The 13,297-nt window shown below is 63.0% G+C and overlaps 5 protein-coding genes across 5 annotated transcripts; 3 read left to right on the plus strand and 2 right to left on the minus strand.

Annotated features, from left to right (window-relative positions):
- Positions 1-342: 342 nt before the first annotated feature.
- On the plus strand, positions 343-2,864 carry VTJ83DRAFT_694 (uncharacterized protein; the record flags this gene model as incomplete). The annotated part of the gene is made up of 3 exons (XM_071013706.1): positions 343-551; positions 613-727; positions 783-2,864. 3 exons carry the CDS (start codon positions 343-345, stop codon positions 2,862-2,864), a joined length of 2,406 nt encoding a protein of 801 aa, XP_070870047.1.
- A 667-nt stretch (positions 2,865-3,531) lies between these two features.
- On the minus strand, positions 3,532-4,703 carry VTJ83DRAFT_695 (uncharacterized protein; the record flags this gene model as incomplete). Its single annotated transcript, XM_071013717.1, has 2 exons — positions 3,532-4,583; positions 4,670-4,703. 2 exons carry the CDS (start codon positions 4,701-4,703, stop codon positions 3,532-3,534), a joined length of 1,086 nt encoding a protein of 361 aa, XP_070870048.1.
- Positions 4,704-6,585: 1,882 nt separating this feature from the next.
- VTJ83DRAFT_696 (uncharacterized protein) lies at positions 6,586-8,598 on the plus strand (the record flags this gene model as incomplete). Its single annotated transcript, XM_071013728.1, has 2 exons — positions 6,586-6,682; positions 6,824-8,598. 2 exons carry the CDS (start codon positions 6,586-6,588, stop codon positions 8,596-8,598), a joined length of 1,872 nt encoding a protein of 623 aa, XP_070870049.1.
- A 936-nt stretch (positions 8,599-9,534) lies between these two features.
- VTJ83DRAFT_697 (mitochondrial 37S ribosomal protein uS8m) lies at positions 9,535-10,023 on the minus strand (the record flags this gene model as incomplete). The annotated part of the gene is made up of 1 exon (XM_071013739.1): positions 9,535-10,023. One exon carries the CDS (start codon positions 10,021-10,023, stop codon positions 9,535-9,537), a length of 489 nt encoding a protein of 162 aa, XP_070870050.1.
- Positions 10,024-11,370: 1,347 nt separating this feature from the next.
- On the plus strand, positions 11,371-12,860 carry VTJ83DRAFT_698 (uncharacterized protein; the record flags this gene model as incomplete). Its single annotated transcript, XM_071013750.1, has 3 exons — positions 11,371-11,408; positions 11,505-11,671; positions 11,770-12,860. 3 exons carry the CDS (start codon positions 11,371-11,373, stop codon positions 12,858-12,860), a joined length of 1,296 nt encoding a protein of 431 aa, XP_070870051.1.
- Positions 12,861-13,297: the final 437 nt, after the last annotated feature.

Raw genomic sequence — 13,297 nt, forward strand, 5'->3', positions numbered from 1 at the left:
CTGATGATGAGCAGTTCGTACCTGACTTACACCGTGCAGGTGGTAATTATTCCTTTGTGCCTACATTTTTCATGGACTCTGTACAACACAGCTTCCCGGCAGTCACGGCGGGGATCGGCATGCCCCGGAAGGAGGGGCACCGGCGGGACCCACTCTCCAGCCCGTGCCTGGGTCGGGCCCCACTCTAAAATTTCACGAAACCCTCCAAGAAGTTTCAAGAGACTTATTAGAGAGACGGGACTGAGAGACCAAGACGTGGAGATCCAAACTCCCAAGCCATCGGAACGGTCCTTCGTTCCGCCAGCCATTCCTTTTTCCTTGGTCCGTTGTTGTCTGCTCAAGATGAGGGCATTACGGGCTGCGGCTTGCCTCAACACCGGCTGCGCGGCGCGGTCAGCCCAGGGCGCTCGCTATGCTGCTCTGGCCCTCCGCGCTGCCACCGCTCACCCGGCCGTGGTGGCTCCGGCGCAATGCCACGCCTCCCGCTTCACCGGCCTGCGGCACTTTAGCAGGAGTCCTGCCTCCCGCTCGGCCAACTCCGCCGCCGCTGCGTACGTCCGTCCCTTTTCCGTCCCCTTCTGCTCGCTTGAGGGGAATGCTAACGCCGTCCAGCCTGCAGCAGGCCAAGGAGCTCGCCGCCGCCAACATGACCCCCGAGGCTGCCGCGGCTCGCGTGACCCCCGAGGAGGCCAAGAGGCTGTCGATGGTCCGAAACATCGGTATTGCAGTACGTTGGGGCCCCCCGCCGGCCGGATGACGGCGGAGACTGAGCAGCTCGGCAGGCACACATCGACAGCGGAAAGACCACCGTTACGGAGCGCATTCTCTTTTACACGGGCCGTGTCAAGGCCGTCCACGAAGTCCGTGGTCGCGACGGCGTCGGCGCCAAGATGGACTCGATGGAGCTCGAGAGGGAGCGCGGCATCACCATCCAGTCGGCCGCCACCTTTGCCGACTGGAGGAAGGTCGAGGACGGCAAGGAAGAGACGTACCACTTCAACCTGATCGATACCCCGGGCCACATTGACTTCACCATCGAGGTCGAGCGCGCCATGCGCGTGCTCGACGGCGCCGTCATGGTCTTGTGCGCCGTCAGCGGCGTCCAGAGCCAGACCATCACCGTCGACCGCCAGATGAAGCGCTACAATGTGCCCCGCATCAGCTTCGTCAACAAGATGGACCGCATGGGCGCCAACCCCTTCCGCGCCGTCGAGATGATCAACTCGAAGCTCAAGATCCCCGCCGCCGCCGTGCAGATCCCTATCGGCTCCGAGAAGGAGTTTGAGGGCGTCATCGACCTGATCGACATGAAGGCGATCCGCCACGACGGCCACCGTGGCGTCAACCTCAAGGTCTCCAACACCATCCCCGAGCATCTCCGCGAGCTGGCCCAGCAGAAGCGCCAGGAGCTGATTGAGAAGCTGGCCGACGTCGACGACGAGATGGCCGAGATGTTCCTCGATGAGAAGGAGCCGACCCCGGCCCAGATCAAGGCGGCCATCCGCCGCGCGACCATCGGCCTCAAGTTCACGCCCGTCCTCATGGGCTCGGCTCTCGCCGACAAGGGCATCCAGCCCATGCTGGATGCTGTCTGCGACTACCTGCCCAACCCTGCCAACATCGACAACACGGCCCTCGACCGCTCCAAGGGCGAGCAGCCCGTCAAGCTGGTGCCCTACAACTCGCTGCCCTTCGTCGGCCTGGCCTTCAAGCTCGAGGAGAACCCCTACGGCCAGCTGACCTACATGCGCGTGTACCAGGGCTCGCTCAAGAAGGGCCAGTACCTGTTCAACTCGCGCACCGACAAGAAGGTTCGCGTGCCGCGCATCGTGCGCATGCACGCCAGCGAGATGGAGGACGTCAACGAGATCGGCGCCGGCGAGATCTGCGCCGTCTTCGGCGTCGAGTGCGCCTCGGGCGACACCTTCACCGACGGCCGCCTGTCCTACGGCATGAGCTCCATGTACGTTCCCGACTCGGTCATGTCGCTGAGCATCAAGCCCAAGCGCAGCAGCGACGCCGACGCCTTCAGCAAGGCCATGAACCGCTTCATGCGCGAGGACCCGACCTTCCGCCTGCACGTCGACGAGGAGTCGGAAGAGACCATCATTAGCGGCATGGGCGAGCTGCATCTCGACATCTACGTCGAGCGCCTGCGCCGCGAGTACAAGGTGGACTGCGAGACGGGCAAGCCCCGCGTCGCCTACCGCGAGACCATCACCAAGCGCGCCGAGTTTGACTTCCTGCTCAAGCGCCAGTCGGGCGGCCCTGGCGACTACGCCCGCGTCGTCGGCTGGATCGAGCCCAACACCGAGAGCCCCGAGGCCAACAAGTTCGAGACGCGCGTCGTCGGCGGCAGCATCCCGGACAAGTACCTCAGCGCTTGCGGCAAGGGCTTCGAGGAGGCGTGCCTCAAGGGCCCGCTGCTCGGCCACAAGGTGCTGGGCGTGCACATGGTCATCACGGACGGCGCCACCCACGTCACCGACTCGAGCGACTACGCCTTCAACCTGGCGACGCAGATGGCGTTCCGCAAGGCCTTCCTCGAGGCCGGCGGCGCCGTGCTCGAGCCGCTCATGAAGACCACCATCTCGGCGCCCGCCGAGTTCCAGGGCAACATCCTGATGCTCATGAACAAGCGCGGCTCCATCGTGGACACCGAGGTCGGCACCGACGACTTCACCATGCTGGCCGAGTGCAGCCTGAACGCCATGTTTGGCTTCAGCACGCACCTGCGCGCGGCGACCCAGGGCAAGGGCGAGTTCTCCATGGAGTTTAGCCATTACGCTCCGGCCCCGCCGCATTTGCAGAAGGAGCTGGTGACGGCGTACCAGAAGGAGCTGGAGGCGAAGAGGACAAAATAAGGGGAGATGGGCAGGTTGCGGAACAATTATTTTTCTGTTTGCTCCATAAAAAGGTGGGGGGGATACACAGAGGATAGAAGCAGGATACCTTAGCTAACGGGGAGGGCCGCCACCGTGTGGATGCCGTGTGATTTCCCTATGCTTAGAAGGACGGCATCGGGTACAGGCGCAGTGCCCGACAGAGGATACCCCCCCCGGCATGTCAGCGCAGCAGGCAGCAGGAGCTGGCTGGCCGTCGGGTGGTCGGATGGACGGGACGCATTGAAGGGTACGGACGGGACTCTCTGGAACTGGAATAGACGGGGACCGTGGGCGGGAGGCCAACAAAGACAAGCTGGGACAGGACTGGAAGATGATGCGTGTGTACCATAGAACCTGGACCGGCATGCGACGTACATTGTGTATGATATACGAACGGTGGGTGACATGTGCTGGTTTCGCTTGGGTTGTATAACCATGAAATGCAATGATATCCTCCTCTCTCTTGAATTTTTGGATTCCCAGTTTGTTGCTGTATTATTTTTCATACGCCCGCCGGATACCAAGTCATCCACCAAGATCCGAACCAATCAATGCGTGGTTTATTTTTTTTTTTTTCTGCGCCCCAAGACAAACTCGGAATCGATCTAGCGATACATGCACCTCTGCTCCCCTTCCGATTTCTCACTTACAAACGGCGCAGGATGTCCTGCACCACCTCCTCGGTCGTCGCGGTGCCGCCCAGATCCGGGCTCAGCAGCTTGCCCTCCTCGAGGTTCGCATCGACGGCGGCGTAGATCTTGGCGGCCGCCTGCTCCTCGTTGAGGAACTCGAGCATCAGGGCGGCGCTGCGCAGGGTGGCGATGGGGTTGGCGATGCCCTTGCCCTGGATGTCCGGGGCGCTGCCGTGGCAGGGCTCGCCGATGGCGAAGCCCTCGCCGACGTTGGCGCTGGGCACGAGGCCGAGGGAGCCGACGAGGGCGGCGGCGCCGTCCGAGAGGATGTCGCCGTAGAGGTTGGGGGCGACGATGACGTCGTAGGCCTCGGGCTGGCGGAACAGCTTGTAGACCATGGAGTCGACGATCTGCTCCTCGACCCGGACGCCGGCGTCGGCGAAGCGCGGGGCGGCGAGGGCCTCGCGGGCCGCGACGCGGAAGAGGCCGTCGGTCTGGGAGAGGACGTTGGACTTGTGGGTGATGGTGACGAGGGGCCCGCGGTGGATGCTCGGGGCGCCGGCGGCGCGGATGTTTTGGCGGCGCAGGGCAATCTCGCCGGCGATGGTGGCGATGCGGCTGCTCGCGCGCTCCGAGATGCGCTTGACGGCCTCGGCGACCTTGCCCTGCGGGGTGTCGCGGGTGGTCTCCTCCTTGACGTAGAGGTCCTCGGTGTTCTCGCGGACAATGACCATGTCGATGGGCTTGGGGGCCGAGACGACCGTCTTGACGGGGCGCACGTTGGCGTAGAGGTCGAGGCGCTTGCGGAGGGCGACGATGGGGGACGAGTAGCCCTTGACGGCGGTGGTCGGGGAGCTGACGGCGCCGAAGAGGGCGCCGTCGCAGTCCGACTTGAGCACCGAGACGGTCTCCTCGGGGAGGGCGACGCCCTGCTCCTGGAAGGTCTCCCAGCCGGCCTTGAGATCGACAAAGTCGAACTTTAGGCCGAGGGAGGCGGGCAGCGCCTCGAGGATGCGCCGGCCGGCGGGGATGACCTCCTTGCCGATGCCATCGCCGGCGATGAGGCCTGGACAGGAGGAAGAAGTGAGCAGGAGCGCGATATCAAGGACGACAGGCAGCGCCGAATCGCTGCACGGCCGGGCGGTGACGTACCGATCTTGAGGGTCCTGACTGTCCGGGCTGCCATGGTGGTGTCGATTGGCTCTGTCCCGAGGGGTTGGATGGCGCAATTGCGAAAGTTTTGGGGCCCCGGCCGAGGCTTGGAAGCTCTCTTCTGGCGGGACAACGGCAGCGCTGAGCCGGGCCGGGATCGGAGCACGAGGCCCGATTGGCAGCCGGAGCTTGGCCTGGGGGCCCCACGCCCCACCCTCCGCCCGGGTTGGAGGAATGAGGGTTAGGGGTAGTTAGTTGCACCACGCAAGTATGTACATACTATGCCGAGTACATGCCCATGACACACACTAACTCACTCGCGCGCGCACACACACACACACACACACTCTCTCTCTCTCTCTCTCTCTCTCTCTCTCTCTCTCTCTCTCTCTCTCTCTCCCTCAACTAGGTACCCTACCCAACAGGCATTCATGGAGGGTTGATGTCTTTGTTTACACCGTATGTGTACCAGTATGTACTAGAGTAGAGAGCGTCAGCCAGGGACACGGCTAAGTACCTACACCTGCCACAGTATCCGGTAAGCATCCCTTTTACAGAGTACATCAGAGGCACTCGGTACGAGGCGGCCGATGGGACAACGCGAGCGGCTCTGAATAGGTAGACAGGCAGATACACACACCTGTTTGGTTCACCGCAATCCATTTTGATGGTCATTGTGGGTTCCGTAGAAGAAATTCCGTGGCCTTTTTCGAGTGCCCCAAGTCAGAGACATTCATTTTCCAAGTCCCAAATTCCCCAAGCCCGTTGGAGCCACCATCCATCATCCTCTTTTGAGCTTCGCGCTGCTGATTGGCTGCCACCAAATGTGGGTCTCCCGCGAGATGGAAGTCAGGCCGCCGGGTCCCGTCGGTCGTCGCCAAGCGCGGCTCTCGAGCTCCATTTTGTGGCTCTGCTCTCGGTGCTCGACCCCCTGAAACCGAGATTCCATCCAGAGCTTCTGGAGCATGATCCGATCCCCCTTTGGGCAGGCCAACACGACGGCATGGACAGGCCCGGGGCCCGGGTCTCCGCCGGCTTTCCTCCTGGACGCATCTTCCGCATAAACATGAGATTTTAGACGGCGGATCCTGCGTCATTAACACCGGCTCGGTTGGCGTTCGCCGAACTGGACCTCAAGGCCTACTTGTTGCGTACCTCAGGTATGGACGGTACATAGAGGCGGTTACTGTGCAGAGGCGGGAGTGCCCGCTGGGCCCCCCTGAAGTAGTTAGTTACCTCACTCACCTCACTGAGCCCAGCCACCCCCCCCCCCCCCCCCCCCAAACTGACGGGAAGCGTGTCTTTCTCCAGTTGTCTTGTTTAATTTGTCACACGGCGCATTTTTCAACAGGGTGGCGCCACGAGCGGCCGAGAAACCGCGTGTCACTCGTGCCTCGTCAACCACTTCATCTTGCTGCTTTTTTTTCTTCTTTTCCCCTCCAGCCATCTCCAGAAACCCACTCTCCCGCCCCCCTCTTCACCCCCTCCCCCTCCCCAACCCCCGTCCCCCGTCGTCGACTTTGCTGCACCCAGGGAAAAAAAAGGACCCACAGGCCCAGGCTTGGAGCTTCATTGGCTGCATTGGCGCGTCTTTGCGAGACACTACCGCGTCTTAGTCCCGCCTGGCACCGACAAAGGGGTGGTGTCGCGCATTTTTGATCTTCTTCACCAAAAAGACCCCGAGCTCACACGCATGCACACCGACCGATCCTCCCTACCGGACACGTTACCCCTTCCCTGATCTCCGATCCGACGGACAGACTTCATCTCAACTCAGCGACATATCTCGCCGCGTCTGCATTGACAAAAAAAGAGCGAGAGACAACCTGCGCGACGCGCCTGCTTGCGTACCTCGGCAACCCCATCCCTGGAACCTGCAAGTTGCATTGAAGCTGGCGCCCCCAACCGACGCAACCATGAGCTCGGGCGCGGTCAAGAACCTGCGCGCCATGTTCGAGCAGAAGGGGGAGGCAAGCTCCCCCGAGAGAGGCAGGTCACCCGGCCTTGCACGCGGTAAGGACGTCGCCGTTTAGGTTCTCAACATGGCCGTGCGGCCGTGCCGTGTCGCAACGATGCCCCGTGGGAACCAAGGCGGCCCAAGCCGCTCTCGCATTGCTTCGGAGAAGACAATAGGGGGCTAACGTTCGAGTCCAGGCCCTGGCGACTCCCCCAGGCCGCTCTCCAAGATCCGGACAAGCTTCATCGCGGTCGAGAAGGACGGCAGGATGGGCCTCCAGCGAGACTCGAGCCAGGAGGCCGTCCCCGCGGCGCGCAAGGCCGATGAAGGCAGCCCCGGCACCACGACGCCCACCGCGACGGAGCTGCCGGCGGCTTCCTTGGCAACCGAGCCGAAGACGCCTGCAAAGACGGCCGCCCCGAACCACGAGCCCGCCACCAGCTCCAAGCCGGATACAGGAAGCGAGGCCGCCAAACCCTCTACGCCCCCTGCAACCGAGACGACGAAGCCCGAGAAGCCCGAGGCAAGCGAGGCCTCCGCCGGCGCGACGGCAACAAAACCGGCGGCCGCCAACGGAGCCAAGAAGAGCGAGAAGGAGCACAAGGGGGCGGCCTCGGCAAGAGAGGCTGCCAAGCCGGCGGCCAAGGCAGCAAAGGCGGCGCTTAAGCCCCTCGCAACCACGACAGCAGCAACGACCAAGCCGACGGCCAAGGCGGAAAAGTCGCCCACGGCCGCCAAGGGGCCCAGGACACCCGTGACGGCCACGGCGCCGCACCACGGCACCGCAAAGAAAAGCCCCGAGCCCAAGGCCTCGACCCAGCCGTCCGACAAGGCGGCGACCCCTCGCGCCACGAGCGCGTCCAGGGCGGTCTCGGGATCCGCCAAGAGGCCCGCCCCTCTCCAATCCTCCCCCGCGAGCGCTGGCTTCGTCAAGCCCAAGGTCAAATCGCCGACCCGGCCCGTGAAGCTCCCTTCCAGCCTGACCACGCACACGGCCGCGTCCGTCTCCAAGGTCAACGCCCCGCGCGCGCCTCTGTCCCGCGCGAGCAGCGTCGGCCCTTCCGAGGCGCGCGTGGCCCGCATCGGCAGCCGCGCCACCACCCCGGCCCCCAAGGCGACGACCGCCACCGCCGCCGCCGCCGCCGCTTCCACGCTGGCCCCTCCCGCGACCGTGACCCGGGGTCTCCGGAGGCAAAGCTCCAACGTCACGCGGCCGGCGCGCCCCAGCCTGGGCCCGCCGCCCAAGCAGCCCGCCAAGGACCACCCGCCGACCAAGAAGGAGAAGGAGGTGGACCAGGACTTTTTGGCGAGGATGATGCGCCCCACGGCGGCGTCGGCGTCCAAGACCACGGGCAAGGTGCAGACGAGCCCTTCGCGGAAGCCGGCGGCGGCGGCGGCGGCGGCCAAGAAGCCGGCAACCCCGAAGCAGACGGTTGCAAAGAAGGCCGGGGCGAAGACGTCGCCGTCGTCGTCGTCGTCGTCGGCGGCGGCGGCGGCAGCGGCGGCAGCGGCGTCAGGCAAGAAGGAAGCGGCAGGCAAGAGAGAGGCGACGGCTCCCGCGGAGGAGACGGGCGGGAAGGCGAAGGCGGCCGAGAGCGAGCCCGTTTCTCCAACCGCCGAGGCCGATCCGAAGAAGGCCGCCACCGCTGAGATTGTGGTTCCCGTCGTGGAGGTGGCTCCCGCGGAGGATGCCGTGGAGAAGGAGGAGGAGGAGGAGGAGGAGGAGAAGAAGGAGCACAGCGGCGGTGAGGCCAAGCCCGAGGTGCCTGCTGCCGAGGAGATGAGCGAGGAGAAGACGGCCGAGGCCGAGGCTGTGGTTGAGGTCGAGCATGTCTCTGCCCCTATCTGCGACCCTGCCCCTGCCTCCGAGAAGACGGTGGTGGAGGTGGAGGAGAAGGAGGTCCAGGACGAGGCTGAGGCTGACCCTGCTGCTGCTGGTGCTGCCACTACTGTTGTCGCGGCCACCGCGTAGATGCCCATCGAAATCTAACCGACGCGGGTTTTTTGTTGGTTTGGTTCATTTTCTTTTTGTTCTTGTTTTTGTTACCCACCAGCGGTGGACGACTCTTCTTCTTCAACCCCCTCCCTCTTCTTGCTTGCCAGGGTTTGGGCATTGTTGTTTTCTTCTTCTCCTTTTCTAATTTTCTTTTCTTCTTCTTAGCGTCAATGCAAAGCACGCGCAGCACATTGGCTTTTATTTTTGTTGTCTTTGTATTGTCATGTTTCATGATACCTGGCGGGGAAAAGGAGGACTTTTTTTTTTATATTTTTATTTTCATCGTCTTGCGACATACGGAGGGAGTTGGTGACGAAGCATGTAAGGTAGAATTCGCCAGCCACCAGTGAGGCGCACCAGTTTAGGCGTTGAGAGTTTTGGAAGGAATGTGATTTGGCTGGTTTTTCTTTGCTGGTGTGTGTTTTTGTTTTGTTTGTTCTTGTTTGTTAGACATGATCATGATGAAAACAAGCTACCTCTCTCTTTAGGTACTCCAACTAGTTGCCTGTGATGTGTAGTGATGGTGATGATGATGCTGATGATGGTACAAATGGTCTACAATGCGTGGTGTGCTCCTCCATCGATCTATCCAGTTCATGGTTGCCGCTGGATGGATCGATCGATGCCTTACATGAAGATGAGGTGGGAGGGGGGGGAGGGGAGGGGTGTGGTTCCCTCTTCCCTCCATGACGTTATTGCAAACCGTCCGTCCGTCCGTCCGTCCCCCTCTTCCTTACCCCCTCGCTCAGCCTCGACACCTAGCCCTGGCCAGACAGCCAACGAACTGCGTGTCCTTGTATCGTACACACCCGATTTTTATTTTCCCCCGTAAACTTGGATCCCGAGAAACCTTCATCCATCTCTACCCCTCCCCGCTCCCCCTCCCCCGCCATCGTCTCGTCGTTGGTTTCATCATGACACGCGGCAAAGCACCAGGCCGCCGACCTTCTTCTCCACCGCCTCCCGCGCCTCGAGCACGCCGCGGTCGGTGCTCACAAAGAGCGACTCGCCGAGGGTCAGGCCCTGGACCATGCCGGACTTGAACCCGCGCGTCACCTTTTGGAGGTCGCCGAGCGAGGCCGTCACGAGGCGGCTCGGCTTGGAGATGGGCTTGACGTTCTTGATGACGGGCTCGTTGTTCCAGTACTTGAGGCCGACCCAGATGCGGCGGGTGGCCACGTTGGCCGACGTCACCTCCTCGCCGTCGTCGCCCGACAGGACGGCCTCGGGCGGCGGGGGCCTGGGCCCGCCGCGCGTGACGGAGGCGAGCAGGCCCGCGCGGTGCATGGCGAGCGCGAGGCGCAGGTTGTACTTGGTGTTGGGGATCGAGGTGAGGCCGAGGCGGGCCCGGGCCGCGTTTTGGAGGTGGATGGCGGCGTTGGTGACGCTGTGGATGCCCATCTTGACGGTGGTTTTCTGTTCAGAGCCGGTCGGAGGGTGGGGTTGAGGAAGTCGAGGCGGCGGCGGCGACGGCCTCGGGTGCGGGACGTGGTTTGCTGGGTTTCCCTTGCGGAGAAGGATCGCCTTTTTTTTTTTTTCTTTTGGGCGGTTCGCAGCAGGGTCGAAAGAGGGAATGGAACAAGACGGGTTCGCTCGCGGGGCTGGCTCGGGATGGGAAGTTGAGCGATCGCACCGTAGGGCTGCTGAAAAAAGGAGGGAGTGAGACCGACGTGGGTGGGTTGTCTGGCAACGATTGGAGACGGGGCGACGTTGTGAGTGTGTCGGTGGTTGCCGTGGTTGTCGTCGTCGTCGTCGTCGTCGTCGTCGTCGTCGTGGGTCGTCGTCGTCGTCGCTGTGGTTCTGGTCCTCGTCTTCTCCAAGCCGGGACAAATTTCAGGTGGGCCGGGCGGCCTTTGCGGCTTGTTCCGTTGCCGGTCCGTCGAATTTTGGGGTGGAGCAAGGGTCTTCTTTGTCTGCATACTGCGTACACCGTATGTACTGTGTAGTTACTGTGTATGTACTGTACGCAGCATACGCACTTCAGGTGGCCCGTGCTCTCTAGGCGCCGTGTACCTACACTAGGTAGTTACCTAAGCAGCCCCACGAAGCGACCGAGCGGACTCCCCCTGTCTTTTCTTTGTCCCGCTCAGGTCGGTGGCGGGGTTCCTCGTTGATCGTCTCAAAGCTCTCTCTCTCTGTCTCTCTCCTTGTCGGTCCCGTCCGTCGGGTGACGCGACCCCGCCGCCGACCAAGCTCCAATGGCACCTTGAAACATGCTCGATTGGCTATCTCATGCCGGCTTAAGCGCCGAGCCATCGTCACCCCCCAACCCCCAACCCACCCAGGCCTCCCCGCGGCCGAGCGGCCCTCCTGGCGACGCAGGGCCGGCAGCACGCCCGGGGCGTGCTTTTTGGGTGACGCTGATTTTTGTTGATCATTGGCGGGGTGTGATACAAATAAACAAGCGCCCTCGTACGTACTCTATCTAGGTCCTGTTCCCGTCTCTCGTCACACGTGCGTGCATGCCCTCCTCCTACCTCCATCTGCATACACGCGGACACACGGTGCATACGTGCTTGTAAGGAAGCCGGCATCCTTCTCGCATCCACTGGTCTTGTGTGTGTGTGTGTGTGTGTGTGTGTGTGCCTGTGTCTGTCTGTCTGTGTGTGTGTCTGTCCGTCTTTTCCTCTTCTCTCCCGCCGTCACCGTTTCAAGAGGGGCGCACCATCCATCCCCTCACCTCCCTTTCCTCATTCACATCTTCACCCTCGAGCCTTACGGGCTCGGGCTCGGGCTCGGATCGCAAACATGGCCGCCAGGCCGGGCGAGGAAAACATTGCCATCCTGTAAGTGCTTCTGACCTCTTCCCTCTCTCCCTCTCCCTCCCCCTCTCCCTCGGCTTGCAAAGCGCCCGAATCGAGTCTGACGGCGGAGGATCCAAGATACGGCGATGTCCACTACTTTTACGGACCGCCAACGGACAAGCCGCCGCACCACCGTTTCGACAAGGAGTCGTACGTCTACCTGTTTGAGGATGCCAACCAGGGCCGGGCGCGTCTTGAGATTGCCAACCACCCGGGAACCGAGGACCAAGATGCCTTTGACGGCTGTACGCACTCTTTCTTTTCCTGACCCCCTCCGGCCTGTCCTGTCCGGTCCCGGCAAGCTGACCTGACGGCTCTCTCTCTCCCCCTCTCTTTCTTGCAGACCTCGACAAGGTCCACCTCCGCTACTCGTACAAGCACACGTGCCTGGTGACGCTCACCGTTGGCGAGGTCGAGGGCACCGACGAGTGGCACCTCCCGACCTACGACCCGCACAACCAAAACAAGTACCACTACAAGCTTCACTCTCTCGACATCTACTTCTGGACCCCGCAGGACGCCGTCAACTTTGTCAACGCCATCCGCCGCGTGCTCCCTCCCCACCAGTGCGAGATCCTCGACGAGCCCGCCCCTCCGCCGCGGCAGCCGGCCGACGAAGTGAGCTCCGTCGTCCAGAAGCTCGAGCAGGCCGCCATCTCCGAGTCCGCCGACGGTGCCTCCTTGGCGCCGCCCCCTCCTCCGCCGGGGCCTCCTCCTCCTCCTCAGCAGCAGCAGCAGCAGCAGCAGCAGCAGTTCGCCCCCATCGCCGCCTACAACCCCGCCGCCCCGCCGGCCCCCGAGGAGGTCCGCCCGCGCGAGAAGACGCCGCCGCCCGAGGACGGCGCCGCCAACCCGCTCCACCAAACCCTCGCCTACGACGCCGCCACCCCGTTCTCTCCGGGCCTGCCCCCCAGCGCCTTGGGCGGCAGCGTCGCCGGCCCGCTCAGCCCGGTCCTGCCCCCGCCGAACCTCCAGCCCCCGCCCGGCGCGCCCACCTTCTCCGGCCCGCCTACCCAGAGCGTCGCGTCGCCCGGCTTCGCTCCCCAGGGGTTCGGCTCGCTCGGCGGCCAGGTCGCCGCCGCGAGCCCGCCGCCTCCCGTCCACCCGGGCATCGCCCGCGCCGCCACCATGCCCATCTCCCCCGGGTACGCCTCGCCGCTGGCGAGCCCCGGCCTGGCGAGCCCGTACGGCGTCGGGACGTTCCCCGGCCAGCCGACGCCGCCGCCGCAGCCGGGTCAGTACGTGCCGACGGCCGCGACGGGACCCGCCGCGCCGGCGCCGGGCCCCGAGTATGCCGTGCATCAGCAGTTTTACATCCCCGAGTCGCAGTACAAGCCCAAGGAGGAAAAGAAGGGGAAGCTCGAGGAGAAGGCAGGGAAGCTGGAGAAGGGGCTCCAAGGGTTGCTGAAGAAGGCCGAGAAGAAGTTTGGCTGATGGACCGAGGGATGTTTGTGGTTTCCGAGAGGGGGGTGGCTGGTATCGGACGATGATGCCGGCTGGAAGGGGGCTTTCAGCGCACGCACCATGGAGGGAGGGGCAGGGTGGTTGTTTGAATGGCGTCAAGAGTCGATGAGCCGTGATATCACAAGATCCTTTTTTTTTCTCTCTCTCTCTCTATCTCTTCCCAGCTTTGTCCCCGGATGAACGCCGTTTGAAATGCAACCCACCAGCCACCTTTATCTACATGTCTATGGACCCTATGTTAACCAAAACAAAAAAGAAAACCCTGGCCCGTCCGTTCCTTGCCGCCTTTGGCACCGGGGCATCATCATCATCATCATCATCCTCCCCTCCCTCAGCGCGACGAACCGCCAGGCTTCCCAGCGACGCCAGCGTGCATCGGAAGCCTTCCGTTCCCCACCCTCCCAAGC

Source organism: Remersonia thermophila, chromosome 1 (genome assembly GCF_042764415.1).
Source record: "Remersonia thermophila strain ATCC 22073 chromosome 1, whole genome shotgun sequence".
Taxonomy (NCBI): Eukaryota; Fungi; Ascomycota; class Sordariomycetes; order Sordariales; family Chaetomiaceae; genus Remersonia; species Remersonia thermophila.